At 34.6% G+C, this 19,098-nt stretch overlaps 1 protein-coding gene across 1 annotated transcript in view; it reads left to right on the forward strand.

The window, feature by feature from the left end:
- FLT1 (fms related receptor tyrosine kinase 1) overlaps nt 1-19,098 on the forward strand; it is a 179,997-nt gene that overhangs the window by 19,153 nt on the left and 141,746 nt on the right. The window contains exons 2-3 of the mRNA XM_074216144.1: nt 5,611-5,707; nt 8,106-8,332. Coding sequence (XP_074072245.1) covers nt 5,611-5,707; nt 8,106-8,332 — 324 coding nt within the window. The remainder of the gene's footprint in view (nt 1-5,610; nt 5,708-8,105; nt 8,333-19,098) is intronic.

Below are 19,098 nucleotides of genomic sequence, written 5' to 3' on the forward strand. Positions count from 1 at the left end.
AAGAACTCATTGTCAACAACTGCTGGGAAAATTGGAGAATGTCCTGCAGAAACTAAGCAGACTAGCATCTCATCTATATACCAAGATAAGCTCAAAATGGTTTAGACATAAAGAATGATATCATAGGCAAATTAGTAGAGCAAAGGGGAAAAAAAATGACCTGTCAGGTCTATGGATAAGGGAGGAGTTCATAATAAAACAAGAGACAGAACTGTTCACAGGAGGTGAAATGCATGATTTTGATTAAATAAAATCAAAAAAATTTTGGACTAACAATACAATGCCAGTCAAAATTTAAAGAAAAACAGGAAACTGGAATACTAATTTAACAGCAAGTTTCTTTGATAAAACATACTGTTTCTCAAATATATTTAGTGAGCTGAAAAAATAAAGGTCATTCTCCAATTGATAAATGGTCAAGGGAAATAAACAAGAAAATGCTCTAAATCACTAATAATTAGAGAAATACAAATTCAAACAACCCTGAAATAATACCTCCCATCTATCAGATTGATTATGATGACAAAAAAAGGAACAAAAACTGGAAAGTATCTGGAAAAACAGATAAATTAATACACTATTGGTGAGAGTTGTAACCTAATCTAATTATTCTGAAGAACAACTTGAATCTATGCTCAAAGGATTACATAACTGCATACTTTTTGATCCATCATTATTGCTACCAAAAGTATACCCCAAGAAGGTCAAAGGAAAGAAAAAGGACACTAATGTACAAAAATATTTTAACAGCTTTTTTGTGTTGACAAGGAACTGGAAACCATGGGGATGTCCATCAATTTGGGGAATTGTTGAACAAATTATAGTGATAGAATGAATATGATGGAATACTATTGTACTGTGAGAAATGATGAGGATGGTTTCAGAAAAATCTTGGAAGAGCTAAATAAACTAGTTCAAAGTGATGTGAATAGAACCAGGAGAATAATGTGTCCCATAAACAGCGTTATTGAAAAGATAATCAGCTGTGAAAGAGTTAGTAATTCTGTCTCATTATAATGATCCACCATCATTCCAAAGGACTCATGCTGGAAAATGCTATCTGTATATAGAGAACTAATGAACTCATAAAGGAGACTGAAGCATAATTTTTTCTTTTTTTATTGTTCCCCTTCCTACCCATGGCTAATACAGAAATATATTTTATATGCCTGCATATGTATAATGGATATAATTTTTTTACCTTCTCAATGGGTTGAGAAAGTTAGAAGGAGGGTGAATTTGGAACTGAAAATAAATATTTTTTAAAAGGAAGGGGGAAATGGTGAAACAAACTTCAAGTCCATAGACATTGACTGAAAAAAATATATACAAAGACACATTTAAAACAAAAAAAAAAATGGACCAAATAGCATAGAGAGCATAGACTACTTGTCTTTTCATAGACAACTAAAAAGCAGAATTATTTTCTGTCTTTTGGGCCACTTGGAAAACTGAACTACACAGAAAACAGGGTGGTAGAAAGGAAAAATAATTGGAAGACCTGAGGTCCCAGTGTTGAATTTACTGTTTAGTATCTGTCTGACCTGGACCAAGTCTATGGGCTCAGTTCCCCCATCTATAAGGTGAAAAAAGATACATTTTAATTTTAAGATTACCAGGGTTATTATTAGGGCCCAGTATAGTTTTGATGGTTTTCTTAACAATTACTTCCAGAAGTACTATTTTTTATGGGAAGGGGGAAGGGAGGAAGTAATTCTTTTTATTCAGAGGAATTCAGGCTGCTAAAGTAGAGGAGTGGAAAATTCCTATCTCTCTTAGAGCTCCACAGTGGGTTAATTACCTGTAAGCATCACAAGATATAATCTTGAAAAATCATCTTCTGATAATGTTACAATAAGGCAATCAGATTCAGTGAACAAAGAAAAGCAAAATAGGTTGAATGGAAGGTTTTGTGAATCCTAATCCAAAGTATATCCCAATTTTAATGATTCAGTTTAATTCAACAAAGATTTGCCAAGTGTTTACTATGTTCAAATCACTGTGCTAGACACAAGACAAAATATAGCTGTTGTTTTACATCAGTGAAAGAATGAATGAACAAAACACAAAAGTTTTAGAAATATACACAGAAAACAAAGGTAGGCTTTGCTTTTAGGGAACTCACATTCTAATGGAGCAACAAAATATAAATATACATGGGTACAAGAAAAATTGAGATGAAAAATCAAACATGTAAAGTTGGGATCGGGGAAAATCATGAAAGGTTTCACAGAAGAAAGGTGACTTGACTTCAAAAGAAGATATTTTTCTGTGAAAGGAAGATGAGAAGGGAGGGAAGTTCTATGTGACTGTATGCAGGTAGAATATAGTGTTGAGTCTGGGAAATGCTAGTAACAGTTTGGTTGGAGGGGTAGGACTAGCAGAGGAGATCAAATGAATGTCTGATTAATATTCCAGGAGATGCTGTGGACAGCATTCTGGAAGTGGGTATCTAAATTTAGCCAATCAGATTCTCAGTCTATTGCTAAACCCATATTTTCGGAGTTATATTCGAAGTTTCTCCAGTCTAGTAGTATCTTCCATAAATGGCACAAAAAATTTTTACAAGAACCTAAGATTATCTCCATATCATGATGAGGTATTGGGTGAAAAAGTTTAGTGGAAGGAGCAACTTAATATCTCTTTAAAAATTTTTAATTTTATTTTTTCTAATTACATTGTAAAGATAGCTTTCAATATTCATTTTCTATAAGATTTTGAGTTCCACATTTTTCTATCACCCTCCCTTTCCTCCCCCTTCCCAAGCACAGCGATTAGTCTAAGTCATACATGTACAATCAAGTTTAACATATTTACATATTAGTCATGTTGTGGAAAAAAAGTCAGAACAAAAGGTAAAAAAACATAAAACAAATTTTAAAAAATGAAACTTGTCTGCATTTAGATCCCATAGTCCTTTCTCTGAATGCAGATGGCATTTTCCCTCACAGGAGTTTTAGAATTGTCTTTGATTATTGTACTGTTGAGCATTAAGTCCATCATAGTGATCATCACACAATGTTTCTATTAATCTGTACAATGTTCTCCTAGTTCTGCTCACTTCACACAGCATCAATTCCCAAGTCTTTCTAGATTTTTCTGTAATCCACAGCTCATGACTCCTTATAAAACAATAGTATTCCATCACATTCCTATACCATAATTTGTCCAGTCATTCCTCAATTGATGGGCATCCCCTCAGTTTCCAATTCTTTGCCACTATGAAAAGAGCTGCTAAGAATATTTTTGTACATGTGAGTCTTTCCCCCCTTTTTTATTATCTCTTTGGAATATAGACCTAGTGGAGATATTGCTGGATCAAAGGATATTCACAGTTTTATAGCTCTTTGAGTTCCAAATTGCTCTCCAGGATGGTTGGATTAGTTAAGAACTCCACCAAGATTGCATTAGTATCCCAGCAAATTAATATCTTAAATATAAACTTAACTATTAAAATATCCCTTTGACACATGGAAATAGTTTCATAATTACAATCTGTAGATAAAGATATTAAGGAGTTTAGATAATTGATCATTTTGTTTTGCACATAGATAAAATAGATAACCATAGAATCTCATGTTTTTTGTCTCATAGACATACAATTCAACATCTAAACTTGCTAAATGACTCTTTTCCCATCTATCATGGTTTATGAGTCGATATACTAAAGAAAAGATTCTTCTTCCAAATCAGGGTCAACATATACACAAGATTTGCTTTTTCTTTATTCTCAGTATCTACAGCTATTGAGTCCACTTCATTTTTCTCATTTGTCAAAATGCAATAATATTTAAAGTTGTGTGAATCAAATTATATCTGTCAATAAGTCAGTCACTAAACATTCATTAAGCATTTACAGTGTGGCAGTCATTGTGCTAGAAACTAGGGATACAAGGAGAAAAGTGAAATAATTTCTTCCCTCAAGGAGCATATGTTCTAATGGGGAAGACAACAAGTAAATAACAAGGTACCTACAAGAAATATTTGTAGTAGATGGAAAGTAATCTCAGTGTAGAACAGAAAAGAATTCTTTCAAAGGGTGAAATTGATACTACTAAGGCTGAAAGCCTTGATAACTAAGAGGCATAGTGTTGTACTTGAATATATACAACCTTTAAGAAGGGAAAAAGATAATGAATTACATATTAGACTTGTGGAGTTTCAGATGCCTATAGAATATTGAATTTTAGATGTCCAAGACACTCTTTGTGACATGAGATTGGAATTCAAGAGAAAGTTATGACTGGATAAATATAAATAATATAATATATATATAAATGTATTTATATATATAAATATATATATAAATATAAATATATATAGATAAATATATATAGATAAATATAAATAAATAAAAACTGGATAAATTCAAAGGGATGACAATTGAACCCATGGGAACTGATAAGATCATCAACTGATTGTTTAGAATGAAAGGAGAAAAGATAAACTGGGAATTACACGGATAAAAAACAAGCAAAAATTTCTGAGAAAAAGAAGCCATACAAATAGGAAAAGTTTCAGAAAAGTATGGTGTCACAAAACCCAGAGAAGAAGAGAATCCAGGAGGAGAAAGGGATTGACAGTATTAAAGGCTGCATAGAAGTTAAGGAAAATGAGGATTAAGAAAAGACCATTTGAATTGCCAGTTAACATGCCACTGATAACTTTTAAGAGAACAATTTCAAATAAATGATGAATTCAGAAGCCAGATTGCAGACACCAGAAATGTGTTCAAGAAGACAAAGTGGAAATAGACTATCAATAGTTTTTTTTCAAGTAAAGAATTTTGTAAGTGCATGTAAAGCATTATTCAAATGTATTATTCCCTCCACTTTTTTGTAAGCAATGGGGTTAGTTGACTTGCTCAATGTCACATAGCTAGGTAATTATTTAGTGACTGAACTGTATGTGCACTCTGGTCCTCCTGACTCCAGGGCAGGTGATCAATCCACTGAGCCACTTAGCTGCCCATTTAAATGCATTATTTTAATCATACATATACATAAATATTTTGGGGTTTTTTAAATAAATAGGCTTGAAATACCATTGTTGTAGAGAATGTCCACTGGGAAAACTCAAGGGTTTTATAATGTTAGATAATTTCCTAGTACCCCAAGAAGTTTAGTAGCTTCATTATGGTCACATAACTAGTGTGCGTCAAAATCAGAATTTGAACCCCAAACATCCTTTAATCAAGAGGTCATGCTGTTGCTACTCATTTGGGCATATCACACAGGAAGAATTCAGCTTGCCCCTCTACCTCTCAAGCAAGCTTCTAAGAGCACTGCTCTCTATTCTATCTTCAGCATAGCATTCCAACTCTATCTGCTCTGTTTTGTAAAGACCAGAACAATTAAGCTTTTTTGCTTCAAGACAAAGAACTTTTCCTATTGTGGAAATAAATCATACTGAGAATAAAACTCAAGAAAGATCTCAGCCCTATTAATTATTGCTATCACTGGTTATTTGATCAATATAACTGGAGACTCTTATCTTAGAGAAAGATGAAGGGTATTCAAGATGAAAATTTGTTCTTTAGAACAAAGGTAGAATTGAAAACAGAAAAAGGGAGGAAGTTTACAAATAATAATTTTTCAATTTTTTCCCCAGGATCCACTTCAGGGTCAAAATTGAAAGGACCTGAACTAAGTTTAAAAGGCACACAACATGTCATTCAAGCAGACCAGACATTATATCTTAAATGCAGGTGAGTGATGGAGTTGGTTTGGGTCATTGATTTAAATAGACACTGGTTCCAGTCTTTTCTCCCCATGTCTTGTCATTCCCTGGTACTTTTTTGAATTAGTCTATGTGGCAAAAGATCTCTCAGGGTCCAAGAAAAGTGCTCCAAGAACATCAATTGAGTTTAAAACAATTCAAATCAATTTAATATATATTTATATATATTATATGCCTACAATGTGCAATGGAGGCACTATGTTAAGGCTGGAGATACAAAGATAAAAATTAAATAATCCCTGACCTCAAAATTTATATTTTCTAGAAAGCATTAACATATAATGAGTAAATATTAACATTGTATGTGTATATATATCCATATGTATATTATGTATAGGTGTATGCATGCATATATTGAGTAAGTATAAATGTATAATTCAATTTAAACATATTATACACATACACACACACACACACACACACACATATACACACAAATTACATTTCAAAGGATCAAGAAAGCCCTTATGGAGGAGGTAACACCTGAGGTAAATCTTAAAGGGAGCAAGGTAATCCCCAAAGGAAGAGATAAGGAAGAAAAGCATTTCAGTCATAGGGTTCAACCTGTAAAAGGCATGGAGCAAAAATGTAGGCTTTTGTGAATGAAAAATAGCAAGAAGGAAAAGTCTAGCCAGAATGTATCAAGAATGAGGGGGAAACTGTGAAATCAGGCTAAGAAGATAAGTTTGAACTACTTTGCAAATACTACAAATGCCAAATGAGAGGGGTCTATAGGAGTCACTGAAACTTTTTGAGGAGGGGAATGGTAAAGCCCTCTTTTGCTTTAAGAATATTGGTTTGGCATCTGTGTGTAGAAAAGATGGATTGGTAAGGAGGAAGCCAGAGGCAATAAGACCAATCAGGAGGCTGTAGCTGCAGACATCCAGGCAAGAAGTCATGATACCTTCATTGATTATGGTAGCTATGTGAAAGAGATGTGAACTTCAAGAGTTACAGAATAGTAGATCTAGGCTTGACTGTAAAGGACAAAGGAGAATAAAAAATTGAGAATAACTCCCAGATTGTAAATCTGGGTGTACCCTTAAGAAAAGTGAAAAAGCTAGAAAGAAGGATAGGTTTGGGGAAAATGATTTCTGTTTTGAACATGTTAAATTTGAAATATTATAGGACATCCAGTGGAGGGAGATAATCAACAGGTAGTTTGTGATGTAGAATTAGAGTTCCCAGAGTTAATGACTTGATATATTGAAAACAGTATCCTTAGGAACTGATAAGAAAGCCAGCAGAATTGAAAGAGAGCCCAGGCCATACTCACACATCAGTTAAGACCTGGATGATGAGTCATCTGAGAGATTGAGTAGTATTTAGATAGAGAGAGCTATGTTATGAAAACCCATGGAGGGAAGGATGCCAATGAAGAAGAAATGATCAAGAAAGAGGTTTAAAGGGCAACTAGTGGTGCAATGGATAGAACACCAACCCTGGAGTAAAGAGGACCTGAGTTCAAATGTGACCTCAGATAATAATTACCTAGCAGTGTGACCTTCAGTAAGTCACTTAATCCCATTGTCTTGCAAAAACTAAAACAAAACAAAAAAAGTTAGAGAAAAAGTCATTGGAAATAAATGTTAACTTTGGATAGAGCAGTTTCAATAGAGTGTGAATATGGAAACCAGACTTGAAAGTGTTAAGGGTTAGAAGATGTGGAAATGGAATATAGATTAGTATAAAGGACTTTTTTTAGGAGTTTGACTATGAAAGAGAAGAAGGATTGAAGATCATGGGTTAAGGAGATAGCACAATTAAAGGAAGATTATTTGAGTAGAGGAAAGATCTGGTATGTTGGTGGTGGGGGCAGCCACTATAAAGAGAAATCTAAGGACAGAGAGGAAGGGAATAATTAAAGGGGCAAATTCATAGGGGATATGTGAAAGAGAAAATATCAAGAATACAAATAGAAGTATTGACTTTGACAAAGAGGAGAATTCAACTCTTTCTCTGTGGTTGGATAAAAGAAGAGAATAGGGGATGGTTTGGAGAAACATGAAGAAGTAATCAAATGGCATTTATTACTTTGATGTAAAATATGAGTCAAGGATGATGAAAGGGAGTGAAAAGGGAAGGTATAAGTATATAAGGAATGACAAAGTTTTGGTTTGTCAGTTTGTTTTTTTAAATAACATAGACTGAACAGAAATCAACCCCCAAATCTCTTTGACTCCTTCTTTTAAGCATTGTTTTAAAACTTTTTTTTTAAAAAAAGTATTGTTTTTGTGTGAAGAGGAAGATTGCTACAATTAGAGAGAACTCCAAAATAGCAGTCCAAATAAAATGAATGGTTGGGAACTGAGACTGCCACAATACCCAGATGTAATTGTTTTTTGTTTCCTTATCTTTTATTGCAGGGGGGAAGTGATCCATTCATGGTCTTTGCCTAAGACTGTGAGTAAAGAAAGCAAAAGACTGAGCATCACCACATCTGTCTGTGGGAGGAATGGTAAACAGTTCTGCAGCACACTGACCCTGAGCAGAGCCCAGGCCAACCACACAGGCTATTATAGCTGCAAATACTTAAAAACACCTGTTTCAAAGAAAAAGAGAACAGAATCTACAATCTATATATTTGTTAATGGTAAGTATACCTTTTTAATTGCTATTTGGTATTGCATTCCAAATGACCACAAATTAAACATGTATCTTAGAAGTAGGGATATTTCTACTTGATATGAATAAGATTAATTGAAATATTGAACATTATTGAAAGGAAATACAACTTTCTTAAGATCCAAATAGAAATTAAAATGCATCACTTCAAGCTTCAATAACTTCCTATAACATGTATTTTCCCAGGTTTGATCCAAAGCCAGTTGTTTAGATGTTGTAAGGCAAGCTTATTACCTGTGTAAATGTTTCCCTAACAACTTTGCCACTGTTTTTATTTGATAAAATTTAATCTATTTCATCATTTTATCTTAATTTAACAATGACTTTGAATTTTTTGATATGTAACAAAATATATTCTGACAATGTCACTGAGTTTCGTGTTCAGTGGCTAAGTACTAATTACTGAATAATCACAAGAAATATTTTCTAGATAATAAAAGAGGATCACTTATTGTTTCTGTTCCCATTTTCTTAGATTTTAGTGTTACTGAAAATAGACAAATTTAATTACATGTTAAGAAAATAAAACAAATTAGTACATCAACTCTGTAGAGCCTGAAGAAGTATAAATTGACAAGTTTAGGGGCTTATATATGTCTTCCAAAAGAGTAAGGAAACTGAGGTACTGTAATTTCATGATTACTGACTTTTGGTGAAGGTGGGGAGGTTGGGGTGTCCACTGATGTTCTTAGAGCTTCAAATAATAGTGGATAAAATACTAAGCCTTTAGGGACCTTCTAGTGGAGATCTCAGGTCCAGACAATAGCCAAAACAACCTTCTGCTGTGGTGGAACAGCTTCCCCATGGGGCCTGACTAAATACAAAAGTAATTTCTACCTTTGATGGGATTCCCCTTGTCTCACTGAAAAGTGACTCACCTACACTTTTGACCTATTTTTAGGTTCTGTCAGCATCTTCCAGAGCTTCTTTCTTTGTGTAACCCCTTCAACCTTCCTATCTGAGGGGGGGAGGCTTCTTAATTCATTTGCCTGACAATTATATTTATAATGAGCATAATTAAAAAAATATGTGTTCAATTTGTTGTTGAATTGTTTCAGTTGTGTCCAACACCAACACTCAAGACTTGCCCAGGGTCTCAGAGCTAGTGTCTGAGGCCCAATTCAAATCCAGGCCTTCCTAATTCTGGACCTGATGCTCTATCTGCTTTGCCACCTGGTAGATTTTAATTTTTAAAAAGAAAATTAAGGTTGGACATTAATAAAAAGAATAGCCAACAGTGGAAAACTTCAGTGAATACCTGATTTTTGTAAGAGATTTGAAAGACATAGAGGTCTGTGAGGTGGTAGCTATTCAGAGACAGAAGGTTTGGGTGAAGGAAATTTTAGGAATTCAGAAGAGAGATAAATAGATTCATGAGATGAATAGATGCAAACAAGATTGTTATGATTGATGCTATGTATGAAGTTCTTTCATGGAAATACTAAAAAAGAAGAGGTAAAGGTACTTTATTACCCCCCCCCAAAGAAATTGTAGTGGCAATAATTTATAATAAGGGTAGCTAGGTCTAGATAAAGTGCCAGGTCTGAAATCAGGCTCATCTTCCTTAGTTCAAATCTGACTTTAGACACTTATTAGCTTTCTAACCTTTGAAAAGTCATTTAATCTTATTTGCCTCTGTTTCCACATCTGTAAAATGAACTGGAAAAGGAAATGGCAAACCACTCCAGTATCTTTGCAAAGAAAACTTACATGAAGTTATGAAGTCAGACATAACTGAAAATTAAGTGACACAGTTTTATAATAACAATAATAATAACTCATATGGCACTTTATGGTTTACAAAATATTTCCCCCATTCAAACCCTGTGAGTAGGCACTTTAAGTTTTATTCTCTCTATTCTCTAAGAGGGATGATTTACATACCCATCAGAGATGAATCACTTGGTCACATACTAGTAAGTTTCAAAGCTAGGATCCAGATCAAAACCTTTAGACATTAGTTCACAGATCTTTGCACTCAAAAATGGGTGCTATTATTTATCTCCTATTGCTCTAATTTCCACTCCAGCTGTTCATACTCTCCTTTCTCCCTGCCTCCTACTTGGACATGCTTCAACTGAATTAATTTCCAATTATTTTTTAAAGAAACTTATACTTTGTGCATTTTTTTCCAATGGGGTTCTAGCATCAGTGGCTGATTTTAACTGGAAGCTCTATCTCATGGGGTGGCATCATGAGGTGATTTTTATGGTTATTGCCAAATCCAAGAATAGGGAAATGGATGAAGAAAATACAGATAATAGCAGTCATTCCATCTCTGTTAGAGGAAATAAAGTGTGGAAGAAAAGGTATTTGACAAGATGGAGAAGAAGGTGCAGGAAAAAGAGAAAAGACGTTATTAAGAGAGGGAGATGAATGATTCAGAAAAAAGAGGGTAAGAACCTTTAGTGGATTAGTGAAAGTTATACCATATTTTATATCCAGTCCTCTTCTTTTTTGACTAGTTACAAAGTGTAATCTCCAGGATTGTTCAAGCAGGAAAGCACCCCCCCCCAGTTTCCCTTATAGAGGAAAAGGAGAAAAAAAAATCTTTCTTTAGAACAAACTCTAGAGAACTTCCTTCTAAATATAGAAAGGATGGATAGGCATATTGCCCCATCTGAATACACCCAGATTACAGTTGGAAGCTCTTTCCTCCATTGCTGCTCCTGTTACTCACATTTTTATGTTGCATATGTGATTAATCCTGTCTATAGCTCTGCTGCAATCTTAACTCTTGGAATGGAGAACTAAAATAAATACAAATGACTTTTCTCTGCTTGGAAAATGACTTGTATAAATACACTGTAAACCTTAAAGTGTTATAGAAATGTCAGTGAAGAATTTTTTTCTAATACTTTACATACTTAACTTGTATTTGCATCACAGTATTTTGAATTGTATGACTCCTTGCCTACAATTAGAGAGGATCCCAAAATAACGATTCTAGTAAAGTGAATGGTTGGCATCTTGTACAACCCCTCCCCCCATCTTAACAAAGCATAACATAAAACCTTAGATTTTTGAAACTCAAAAAGAATTTGCAAAAGTATAAGATTTTTGTCAAATCATACAAGATAATACACCATTCACATTAATGGGACATTAGGATTAGAAGACACTAAATCTGTGACACCGAATACTGGAGCCAGAGGCAGGAAGATCTGGATTTTTATACTGCCTCCAACACTTATTATGTGACATAGGGTAAGTCATTTTTAACACTCTGAGTCTCAGTTTTGAAATCACAAAATAGGGTTAATAATAATAATAATAATAGTAAACATATGACTTTTCAAATGTTATGAAGCTCAAATGAGTTAAATGTATGTAAAATACTTGGCAAACTTTGAAATTCATAGTGCTCAGTCATTTCAATAGTGTCCAATATTTCAAGACTTGCCCAGCATCATACAGCATCTGAGGTCAGATTGGAACACCAGTCTTCTTGTCTCCAGTGTAGTGCTCTGTGTGCTTTACTGCCTGGTCCATATAGACACCTGATAAATGGTTCTACAACTGTGGTAGAGACTGGGGCATAAGTTTCCAATATTGTTACTGTTTGGTCACTTTAATTGTGTCCAACTCTTCATGACCCCATTTAGGGTGTTCTTGGCAGAGATATTGGATTGGTTTGCCATTTCCTTCTCCAGCTTATTTTAAGGAAGAAGAAAAAAAAAAGCTAACAATGTCAAATGATTTCCCCAGGGTCACACAGCTACAAGTATCTGAGGCCAGATTTGAACTCAGGAAGAGGAGTCTTCATGACTCCAGTCCTGGGGCTCCATCCACTGTAACACCTAGCATTCATACTTTGCAACTACAAAGATTGCAATGATTTTGCAGTAACAGAAGCAACTTGGAGAGTAATACTAAGTGAGGAATATTATTAAGTAATAAGATACATTTTAAAATTAATACTTTATAAATTGTTGACTTGTTTTCAGCTATAGTGGCATTGTTGTAATCACTTTTCTGCAGAACATTTTTTTATGGATAAGTTCTGAATTGGACAATGGATAAGGCACCATGCCTGGAGCCAAGAAGACCTCCATTCAAATCTGGTCTCAGATACTTACTAGCTGTTTAATCCTGGGCAAGTCACTTAACTCTCTCTCAGTTTCCTCATCTGTAAAGTGAACTGCAGAAGAGAAAAAGTTTTTTTACATTTTGTTAATAGCAAAAGATATATATTTTCAGCATTTCTGAAATGCCAGAGCTACCTGAATAGTATTTATAACAATGAAGAAAGATAAAAGGACATCTTTATGCATTTCCTCTATAGATTACAATCCCTATCCCTGACTCCCTTCTGAATGGTAGTATGATATCAAAGCAGTTAGATGGGTTAGTGGATAGAGAGCTAAACCTAGAGTCAAAAAGACCTGAACCCAAATCTGGTCACAGACACTGGCTATGTGACCCTGGACAAGTAACTCAGCCTCTATTTGTCTTAATCGTCTTAATCCAATGGAGGGGGAAATTTTTAGCAAAACACTTCAGTATTTTTGCCAAGAAACCCCAGATGGGGTCATAAAGAGTCTGGTGTGACTGAATAACAATAATAATAATAATAATAATAATAATAATAATAATAATAATAACAACAACAACAAAAGAATCATATTGTGAAAAGAGCTTTGGACATAGATCCTTTGGACACTGAATCCTTACTGATACTGTCTGTGAGATCCTAAGCAAGTCACTTATCCTCCGACTTTCTCAGTATCCTCATCTGTTAGATAATTAGATGAACTCTGAGAACTCTTCCAGAACCAAATCTATGATCCTGAATTAATGTCTGTACAGGAGTGAGTATGTCCTATGCGTTTCAGGGTTTCACTGAAATGATTCTCATAACAAAGGGTGTGACTATTACACATCAGAATTTCAGAACTGGAAGAGACTTTAATTATGATCTTGTCCCTCACTTGACAGACGAGGAAATAAGACCCAGAAACATTGCACCTTGTTTTCCATCACATGATAAATCTGGGTCAGTGCTGGGCCTAGAATCCAGACAAGTCTAGTAGATAGACTCATGAAATTGGAAGTAAGGAAAGAGAGGTCACCTCACTCTGCCATTCCTCTATTTTCTAATCCGTAAAAAAAGGGGGTTAAATTTTAAGGCCTCTAAAAGCCCTTCAGTCTAAATCTATGATCCCATGACCTACAGTTGACTTGCTATTCATTCAATCAAGTCATTCTAAGGGATTGGTATACCACATGAAAATGTATGATTATTTTATACTTGAACAATATGAATCCAGTGTTTTATGGAGCTTTAAAGTTCTAATTTCTAATTTCCTATGTCAGTATCCCTTAATGAATTTTTAAAAATAACCTCTAGGGGCAGCTAGGTGGTGCAGTGGATAGAGTACCTGCCCTGGAGTCAGGAGTACCTGAGTTCAAATCCTACCTCAGACACTTAATAATTACCTAGCTGTGTGGCCTTGGGCAAGCCACTTAACCCCATTGCCTTGCAAAAAAAAAAAATAACCTCTTCAGGTAGGAGTCAGGGAATTATATCAACATTATAAATTCCAGGTTGGTTTCCTAGGCTTCATAGCAGCTACTTGAGCAATAGCAAGCACTGCCAATCATATCACTGGTTTGGATCCTACTGACAACAATTTTCCTTTCTCTTACAGTACAGTACAGTATAGTACAAAATGTTATCTCAATAAATACTTGATTTGTTGATCAATTTGCTGTTACATTTAGATTATTTCCTCTCCTGGAAAATATTTTTGGAATGGAAAATTAATCTTATGGGCTGTGACTAAATATGTGGGGGGTTTTTTTAAATCTATATAGGAAGCTAGTCTGTTTTCTTTCTCTTAAGTAATCATTGTCTGTTGCTCTTCTCTTAAATTGTTTTGTCTAAGTTTATGAATGTCAGTATATCAAAGCATTTCCCAGCAGGCTAGATTGCTCTACATTGTGTTTCCCACATGTATAAACCTGATGATATTTGTATAACAGCTTAATTTAAAGTTGAAAGGGTACTGGATGCACTGAGATTATAATGAGAAACTATGGAAAAAATAAGGGAAAATTTCACAGTCAGCAAATACTGAGGGGAATCCTAATCATTAAGAATATCTGACTTTAACTACAGATGAGTACATGTTTTTCTCTATGGAACCATAGATTATATTGGTGTTGAGTTCCAAAACATCTCAGACTTTTTTCTTTTCATGCATAGGATGAAATTGTTTCTTTTATTTTGTGAAATGTCTGTTTGCAATTTTTTTTTTTTTACTTTTTAGTTTCTGTGGGAGGAACAAATTCAAGAAGGGAAAAAAATTTGTTATCTTTTGTTTTAGTCAACTTTCCATTAGCTCCAAACAGATAAGCCATATGCTTCTTTCCTCTGTTGGAGATTGTCACAAATGAAGGAATAGTTGGTACTCTATTTATCCAGACTAGAGATAGCTGTTGGTCTTTATATAGGAAAATACCACCAACCGAGGGTGTTTAACTAGGAAACCCCCTGTGGAAGGATGCTCAGAGTTCATTTGCATGCCTTTTATTCAGGATTAGGTGGGAATGGAAACTATCCCTTCTCTATCAGGATGTATATGTAACTTTAACTGTTTTGTGGCTTTTTGGAACACACCCACATGTTTCCCAAAGATGTACTTTCCTCCAAGTACAATTAGCCTAAGGAAAAAGACAATTGAAGTCTAATCTGTTATCTTCAGTTTGTGACATCACAAAAATCAATCAATCAATTAGTAAATGTTTGTTGTGCTTCTACTTTGTGCAAGGCAATGTGCTACCTACTGTAGGGAACACAAAAAGCATTTTTATAGAGCCTATTAATGTATTTTGAAAGGATCCTCTTAATTGTATGATCCTAGCTATAAGGAAAGACTATAATGAATTTTATGAGAATGTAGAAATTCACAGATTTAATGGATGCCATACATCAACATCTGTATAAATGCATACAAACACAGATATAAATTGTGTATATACTCATACATACACATATATTCACACATACACATATATATTACATATAATATATAATATCATCTATCTATCTATCTATCTATCTATCTATCTATCTATCTATCACTGCTGTCTAAGATACCTGGTAAGTGCTTGCCTTCTACAAATTAGGAGATTTTATTTTGTAATACGAATGCAGCATTGCAAAGTAATGATCATAGAATCTCAGTATTTTTATAGGATCTTTTTATGGCATTAATGCATTTTCTTCTATTGAACTTGAAAATTGATTTGATACTTAATTAATGGTGCCCTGTATTTCTCATGAGAGTCAACTTAGGTTGGTGAATTTCTTGTAATTGGGTTACCTCATAATTCTTCTCACGATCTGGGTTCAAGTCCCGCCTTGAATGTATACTAAAGGAGTGACCAAGGACAAATCACTTAAGCTCTCTGTGCCTCAGGCAACAATGAAAAATTACAGTTGACAATTTGTATGTGTTTGGGTGTTCCACACTGGGAGTGTTCTACACCAATTAAATCACAGATTTAGACTCTCCCCCCACACACCTCAAAAACACCTCTCTTACCCAAGAAAAATAGAAATGATCATGTAGCGCAGTGGACTTTGTCTACTCCATAGATATTTGATTTAATCATTGATTTGTCAAAGCATTAAGATTATGGATAAGGATAGAAATGAAAAGAATAAGCAAATCTGCACATTTACTATGAGACTTATTGCTTTAATATTCTTTTCTCTTTAGTGAGTTAGTTGAAGGGCACTTACCATATGTAAATATGCACAAGATTAGAACTATTCATTCAGAGCTGAAAAGGAGGTGTTAATGTTTTGGTTTGTTTGGATGACCTGTCAGACACACTGCATTATGCAATGTTATTAATGCAAATGGGCAGGGAGAATTTTGCATGACTGAAAGGACTTCCAAAGCCTCTAGAAATTTTCAACAGTGTCATTGTTTTGTGAATAGAAACTCTGAAGTGAAAACATTGGTTTAATTCATGGAAAATTCCTTGGAAGGAAAAACAGACTTAAAAAGTTTAAAGAAGAAGAAATTAATGCACACAACACACATACAAACACACAAACACCCTCCCAACTTGTAGCCACAGTGGTTAGATGAATTTCTTGTAATTGGGTTACCTCATAATTCTCCAAGGTTATGAGGCTTTAATGGCCCCATTGTTTCTTCTTTACAATCATTTCCCAAAATTTGCCTATTAAAAAGACACACTGTGTTTTCATACACTCCTTTTCTTTCTCTCAATCAGTTACCTTCTCAGAGTATTCCTAATTATTCATTAGAATTATATCCTTCATTCTTTCCCACCTTCTAGATTGTTTTTCTTCCAACTTTGTCTTTCCAGTGAGAATAAATTTCCTAAGCTATCAGCTATGGAATTGTCCAAGATCACGCACTCTACTAACCACCAGATTGATTGAGAAAATAAATTATTGAATTTACCATTGATGAGAAAGAAGTTGAAGCTGTTTGGGAAAATAATTGCTACGCCTTTTTTTCTTACAATGCAAAGCTGTGAAGCCTGGCCTCTACCCCAGGGAGTTTCAGTTTAGAGGTCCAGGACATGAGATAGACCATGTCTTAAATGGTAGCAATGGTTGGAACAAACCAGAATTTGCAAAATTCTGCATCCTATACAGAGCATTGTACGTAGCCTTATCTTGATTGCAAAAAAAGGGAAAAAAAATACAGAGCTTTACTGTTTTCTGGGAGAAGTCTGATTGGTTTCTCTTATCTAGGTGAACAATACTCAAGTTCAATCAAGTGCCAAGAAATAAGGAGGTCCAGTTGGACTCAAAAGAATAGGAGAAGCAATGTCATCCAGGAAAAAGAACTTTTAGTCTGGGTTAGAAGCACCAAGTTTAAATTATGGTTCTGACAGTAGTTATCCTTGTGACCTTTGACAAGATTTTACCACTCTGGATCTCAGAATCTTCTTTTGCTTAATTGAAGGAATGAGGACTAGAAGAGTTCTAGTTTCTTAACTTAACTTTCTTAACATTCATCTTAAGTGATGAATGAGGTCCAATTAAATGTCAAGAAATGCCATGGGAAGTCCAATTGAGAGCTAAGAGAAAAGTGAGGTTCAATTAAGTTCTGAGAAATATGAAGGTTCAATCAAGAGCATTGCAGCATAAAGTATATTCTATCCTGATGTGGTTGAAATAAATAACTCCATAACTCTATTATTTTTCTATTGTAGAGGTGGGGTAAGGGCTTTCCCCTGTTCTTTGTCAAGGTTATTATTAGAAAGACATGTTTAATTTCTAACAATTTTTGTACTGTATTTCAGAAAACAGATAGAATATTTCTTTCTACAGTTCAGAATTGCAGTTGAAAATTTCTTTTCATAGAGAGGTTTTTTGAATGACCCAGTCCTTTCTTTCCCTGCTTTAGGTACATTCCCACCATCCCATTCTTTCTGCCTCTGTCTCTCTCTCACTGTCACCCTCTCTGTCTCTATTTCTCTCTGTGTTGCTGTCTTCTTTCCCTCTCTCTCTCTTATTTCCTTCTCTATCTCTGTATCCTGTGTTGTCCCTTGTAGTCTTGCCACTGTTAGATGGCGTGACTGAGAAAGATTCCAGTGCTGCATAGATAGGCCCCCCCAACAATCTAGACAGATTCTAGCCAGAATATGAAGAGGAGTTTGACTTTCTCTTTTCCAGTGACATGAAATATGGCTTCAGTTTTTTCAAGACCTCTTAATAAAGTTGCATTTTATAACCTTGACTGTAGATTCATAAGAACTGATTTATAGACCATAAAAACCTTAGACTTAGAGGTTGGCAGTGAAGTAAATGGAATTCTGAATTTCACAGCAGAGAGCCTAGGTTCAACTCTTGGTTGTTGTTACCTGTGTGACTCTGAATAAGTTAATTAGTATCTCTAAGCTTTAATTTTGCTACTGTAAAATGAAGGGGATAAATAAGGTAACTTTGAAGGTCCCTTCCATATCTCATTTATGATTCCATGATACAGTTTAAACTTCTCATTTATAACTGAAGAAACTGAGACCCAGAGAGATGATGTTCACAGCCTGAAATCACACAAAAATAGCAGACCTGGGAAAAAAGGTTTAAGTCAGACCAAGTCAAAAATCATCTATTTTGGGGTGGGCCAGTTGGAAGTTAGAAACCTTTTCAAGTCCTTCTGGGTTATGTTCCGGTCAGCTGATGGGGCTTGAGGTTTAATCTTTGAATTCTGAACATAGGAATGAAGCATAATATATTTTCCCCTATGTAAGATGATATCAGATGGGAAAGGTATTGATTTAAAAAAAGTTTGAAGTACAAAAAATGTCTTGAAATATTTGTAAATAAAATGAATTGGAAATTTTGTCCAAAAAAGGAGAAGAAAACTGCTTTAAAAGTTAGAGAAGTACTTTGAGTTTTTGATGCTTCATGACTTTATTTTGCACAAAAAAAAGTCTGACAGAGAAACAAAATATCCTTCTTCCTGCTTGAAGATAAAAAAGCACTACATTGGTTATTTGGTAATCATTTTAGCTAATCAATTACTACTCACAAGCAATACCATCAGAGAGCAGAAGTCATTCTTTAACATACATTTATTGAGTACCTGAAGTCTACAAGGCTTCAAGGAATAGAAAAATGATCTAATAGGGAGGTCTCTACCCACCAGAAGGAGTGTTCGGGGAGATAAAATGCGCATTTGCATGCCATATATGACATGTTATTAATGCTGCAAAGTACTAGGGAAGTTCAAAGAA

The sequence above is a fragment of the Macrotis lagotis genome, chromosome 1, assembly GCF_037893015.1.
Source record: "Macrotis lagotis isolate mMagLag1 chromosome 1, bilby.v1.9.chrom.fasta, whole genome shotgun sequence".
Lineage (NCBI taxonomy): Eukaryota > Metazoa > Chordata > Mammalia > Peramelemorphia > Peramelidae > Macrotis > Macrotis lagotis.